General features: G+C 29.2%; 1 protein-coding gene across 6 annotated transcripts in view; it reads left to right on the top strand.

Annotated features, from left to right (window-relative positions):
* Positions 1-1808: 1808 nt before the first annotated feature.
* Positions 1809-6000, top strand: part of LOC118202517 (uncharacterized) — a 99654-nt gene continuing 95462 nt past the window's right edge. For 2 of the 6 annotated variants that reach the window (XM_085821460.1, XM_085821461.1), the window contains exon 1: positions 1837-1977. In XM_085821460.1, the coding sequence (XP_085677586.1) occupies positions 1973-1977 (5 nt within the window). In that variant the 5' untranslated portion in view covers positions 1837-1972. Of the gene's footprint in view, positions 1978-6000 lie in introns of all 6 variants that reach the window. The other 4 variants (XM_085821459.1, XM_085821458.1, XR_015042418.1 and 1 more) reach the window with 3 other exon arrangements.

Here is a 6000-nt window from a genome sequence, read left to right as displayed (position 1 = left end):
GTTATTGTCACATAAATACTTTTCGGTATCATCATGGGCTGTAATATAAATACTTATCGGCAGTATACTGTATTGCATCATCAATACATTGTCGCGACATGTCGGTGGTGTGCAGATAATCAGAAAGTACCAAATGCGCAGAAGAACACAAATATGTTATCTGAATGAAACAGTTGTTTGCATCTCAATGAAGATTAAATACTTTCAACAGCATTTATTAATTTAGTGCTATCTGTCATAGAAGTTAAATTCACAAATGCAAATGACTAATAGTTAATTATGCGTTTAATTATTTTATTAATAATTATTGATACAAAAAAACAAACATTAAATTACTGCTTATATTATATATATATATTATATGTGGCTATATAATATATATTATATATATATATTATATGTGGCTTAAGTGTCTGTTTGTCGCCGATAGTTTATTGGTTGCTTGCTTAACTGTACTAAAAAGGGGTGAAGTTGCCACGGCACATGGTTGTCGTTTCAATTGAGACGTAGGCAATTTCCTATAAAACTTGCCTTTGCTATGACCATCCATAAGTCTCAGGGCCAAAAACTTAAGCATATTGGCATTTTTTTTACCTGAGCCTGCATTTGGACACGGTCAACTTTATGCTGCCTGCTGGAGAGTTCGTGAAAGAACGGACGTAAAATTAAAAATAATGGATGGTCCTCTGCAAGGCGAGCTTACAAATGATGGAAAGATCTACACAAGAAATGTTGTGTACAAAGAGATCTTTGACATGTGAATTAACATTTTATTATTTAAATCACCTTTATTTATTGAGCTAGCGGTCGCTCTTAAGAAATGTACCGCCAGTGGTTTCCTTCATTTCACTCTACTTTAAGCAATTAAGCAAGTAGAACGGGGAGACCCTGTGGGGCAGTAAGCAAAGGGGCGTCCTCGCCGTCTGCCTTGGGTAATTCAGTTTGAATTAGCAGACACCTTTTCACAATCATTTTAATTGCAATTTATAATATCTAGAGCAGTGGTCATTTCGTATTGTTGCCGGGCTTTCTAGAATGTATATAATGAAGGTAAATACAAAATTATTTCATGTCGTCATTTAAAATACAAAAACCCGTTTTTTTTTTACTTTAATTGATATCGAATTTAATTACAAAGTTATAGTACAATTCTTACATTGATTATGCAATTTATTTCTATTGTAATATGAAGACACTGATATTGATATAAATTAAGGACACATATAGATATATGTTGAAGTTTAAAACTTTAATATAAATATGCTTACATACAGAATTATAAATCTAAATAAAAATGTATGTAGCAAAGATGTGTACCAATACTAATATTTGCATTTGATTATAAACTGTTATTCACCAAATAAAATTAATAGCATGTATATGTATGAACTATCATTCGTACTATAATTATTATTTAAAATAGACATGTTGAGACAAAGCTTTCCTCCCGTTTCAGCTGTTTTCATAACTGAGGTAACTTCTGTCTGGTAAAGTGCCAGATCCTATATTCAGGTTTTCCTTTTTTGTTTATCAGTGAAATATGAATTTTAGATCTACAAATACGCGTAATTAAGCTGATTGCTCCATGTTACAAACAACAACATGTTCTCATGAGTGAACTAAAACTAATAATTCAATATTTATTTAATTCATACATGCAAAATAACCCAAATATTGATTTAATTTATGCATGTATTATCAGTACCTTGATAGATACGAAACACGATAATGCACTTACATTATTACACAGGTGTCGGCACTTGTTAAAACAGCGGGTATCTCGATATGAAGTCGTTCTCTTATCTAATTACATCAATATCGTATCTATTAACCCATGTGTTGTAATAATTACCATATGTCGTACATCGGTAATAAACTTTTGATGTTATCCTCTGTCATATTATCATATCTGTAGCACGACATAACTTAAGACAATTTTCAGGTGTTTTAAATCTTTGAAAGAACTACATCAATGAGGTAGGTCAATCTATATTTTCTACTAGAAAAAAATATACTAATTTCTCTCTTACTCCTCTCCATCCTTGACATCATAAATAGCGTGTAATGCTTTTAGCTTATTAGACAGTAAATTTAACAGAATCTTAGAGTTGCTTTTATAAACTATTCAGAGTTGTTAATCTTTTCTGTATGTTTCAGTTTCTTTAACTATTGTAGAATTCCAGTCATCGCTATCGTTTGTTGCTTTTGCAGATAAAGTAAAATTAAGCTTGTTGTTAATTCAGTGCTATTATATTTTTCTTACATTTTAATCTTATATAATATTATACATTACAGGATTGTTATGAACTATAGTTAAAATTAATTATTAAATAAATTAAGCAACTGATGTTAAACTTTATAATACTAAGAAAAACTCGCCTACTCATTTTTATTTTTTTTCATTCTCAACATTTCCATTTCTGCTGATACGGTGGCATCAATACGATAAAACAAGGATTCTCAAACTTTCCAAATTTTCTACCACATAAATATGGAACAAAAATATATGTAGCACCATAAAATCATTTCGCCATTAAAAATCAATGCGTCCTAAATGGAGTGTATCTAATCAAAGAATAAGACCTTTTAAATTTATACTATTTAATTATATTCGTAAATGAAACTTTTATATTTACAATAAAATATAAATAAGTATACTACGAGTACATTGAAATGTTTGGTTTTAACATTTTTAAATTCTTTGTTGCATTTGTATGATTATTTGAAATTTATTAATTAGGAATTTTTCAATTTCTGGTCTTTGTGAAATATTAGCTCTAAATTTTACTTTGTGTCTTTAATTATATACATATTTATATATATATATGTATAACAATTATGGTAAATAGCGAGTAATGATACATATATTAAGCAAATAATGTAGTTGTACAAAGCAACGAAGACATCCGAGTCACAGGGCCAGCATTGACAAAATACGTTTAAAAAAGAATATACATTCTGTCTTTTTGACATTTTAGATATTACAAGGTTTAAAACGAATGGTGAATTTTGTGAAATTTAGTCGGTTTTCTTTTAATTGAAGCACGTGAATAAAGGTACTTACCAAGTTTTGTGGTTAAGGTGTAAAATAAATTATTAAAATCAGCCAAGAACATAAAATGGAATAGCGCACCTTAACAATGTTATTTAACTATAACACTCCTCGCATTATTACCAAGTATAAACAACCCAATCGAAGCGAAAAGTAGGATTATAATCATATGAAACACTGTCAAATAGACAAGCTGAATGTCAAATTTAAGATGAGTGTTTATTCTTGGGACTGTATATCAAACTATCATTGGCATTAGTTTAAAAAAGAAGTCAAGCTACTGGAAAAGTCGTCATTTCAACGTTAAAGCTAGAGCAGTCAAAAACTCAAAAAGTCAAAAACTTGAAAAAATATATGTGTTTCTGAATAACAGGGATTAAAACAAAAAGTTAAAAGGGGCGCAATTTTGAATTCATTTTGAACATTCATTTAATTTTTTTTCCGTAAAAATTGTACCCCTAAAAATATATAATGTACCACAGTTTGAGAACTGGTGCAACAAAGCGTTTCCTTCCACACGTTTCTGAATTACAGTCATAGAATCGGTGACTGTAATGCAAAGGAGCTAATAAATAATCTTAGACATTAGTGTAAACAGAAGTTGTTGTCGTGTCCATATTACATGGAAGAATGGCAAAGCCATCTTGATGGGAGAAGGCCGGAGCTAAGGTTTGATGACGTCACAGACAGGGACTGTCAGCCAAGATGATGTTCGGTCAGCGTGCTTTCTTTTTCCCGATAGTCTATGAGAAATAAATATATGTTTCTCTTCCTATAATCATTAGTAACAAAAAATACTGAAGAACTGAATACTAATCTTTTACACTTAGACGACAGGGGTGCATGTAAAGGTAGTTTCTCAAATAATATTAATTTTTGCTTGCTAATCAGTAACATTCTTTACAGTACTATACTTTTGTTACATAACATTATGTGCAGTTTAATAGCATTAAATACTGCAAAATCAAATAGTTCTACACCGGTTAAAATGGAAAATTATACCAAATTTTTAACCGCAGTGTGAATTGCATTCAAAATTAAATCATAACTAAATATTTTCACTTATTTCCAAGCAATACAAAAAAACTATGTTTTTGCTGTCTCATTTAAAAAAATTACCCATAAATTCGAAAGCTTCAAGAATTTATGTTTCAGATTTACTCAAAGGATTGACATTCAACAGAAAGTTATGCTTCTCAGATAAGTTTTCTCATTGTTTGCATATAATTGTTTATATCATATCATTTTAAGCTGAAAACATCCTACTTTTTAATTAATTTGGGAACATAGCAATATAAATGCATTCCATTTCTTCATTATTTAATTTACACATAGATTTTCACTCATATACTCATAAAATGAATACAAAATCTGAGGCCATTATTTTAGATGTAACTTCATAATATACAATACATATTATTCTTATTTCTTCAAATTTTGACATTCACAAATGCATGCAGAAATATGCACACACACACATATATATATATAATGTTTTCCAGAATAGCAAATATACGTATATTATTAAACAAATTAAAATCTAATATACTTATTACTTCATACTGCATATCAAAATAAAAATACTCCCTAATTATTTTGTTGAATAATTTTCACTAAATACAAAAATTTGAAGCTTATTTACACCTGCTTAATAAATATTCAAAACATATTGATTCTTCTTGCATTTGTTATTCATAGACACATATAGAAAAATATTCAATGTAAAAATTTGCAGTAATTAAGAAATACTCATTTTCATAACAAAACATTAGTTTCATAAATTTAAGATATTACATTTAACTGAAGTTAATATAAAGGAATAATAATTTGCCTAACATAAATAATATTTTTATTGTAACAAGCTATGAAAAAACGTTGTGACTATAGTAATAACCTTATTAATGTACACTCACCGAAGCATGTTATACAAGTGACTCCAGATTACTGATATTAAATTACTGTATTAATAAGGATTGATTTTTCTTCTTCTGGGGTTTTGCTTGCTTTTTAAAACGTTCATTACGAACCTTAGCATAATTATTCAACAAAATGTTTCAAATTGAGGATAAAGATAACCGTCGTAATTTACCAATTTCCATTTTGCATGAATATACTAACTGTATAGATCCAATATTCATGAGATCTAGTTTTTATTCAGAAAGATCTATCAATAAACGTTTTCGGTTGTTGGCACATGAAAAGTTAGTTTCATAATGTTCTGAAATAAGTCCCTGAAATATCTGAAATGTAACTGCAATAATATGTACAACAAATTCAGTAAGTTACAATAACCCCCCTCTATCGATGCACTCCAAATAATCTAAAAAATCATTTTCGATCCCTTATCAGAATGTAGAATATTTTTGCGTTTTTCAGAATGCGAAGATTTTTCGAGCCACATATCTACCTATATAAATTAATACTCTCATATCTTTTTCAATTAATTTAAATGTTTGTGAAAAAGAAATAATTTAATTAAACTTTTCTGTGCTACATTCAGTACTATTGTCTAAATCATCATTATCTGTTTGTAATGTCTTTACTGTGAACTTCCGGGTTTTTGAAGAATTTAGTTTCACCTAGCTAATTAATTGGAGTTTCTTTTCAGATTCTAAAGCCTGACTCAGTGAAATATGGTAATTTGCACCACTCATTTGGCGATATTGTCCAAATCTTGCCTCCAAATTGTCTGTTTGAAATTTTCCATACAGCACATACTGGAATTTTAAGTTCTTTAATAAATAATCCGAAAGCTGGATAAAAGTTTTGGTTGTATGTTTCTCTGATGAGTCGACCAACAGTTTTTCCGAACTTTTTCCTGTAATCACCCTTCCATTTTATCAACCACGTGCAAAAACTTCCGAGAAATTTAATTTTATTGTCATTAATTGAAAGTATTGGTTCACGATTCGCATCTGCTAAATGTAGTCCTTTGCGTGGATGTTTAA

The sequence above is a fragment of the Stegodyphus dumicola genome, chromosome 1 (genome assembly GCF_044657685.1).
Source record: "Stegodyphus dumicola isolate Sdum_Otavi_A_Nest chromosome 1, ASM4465768v1".
NCBI lineage: Eukaryota > Metazoa > Arthropoda > Arachnida > Araneae > Eresidae > Stegodyphus > Stegodyphus dumicola.
Note: the sequence above shows the minus strand (reverse complement) of the source record. Positions and strands in the feature narration are given on the sequence as shown.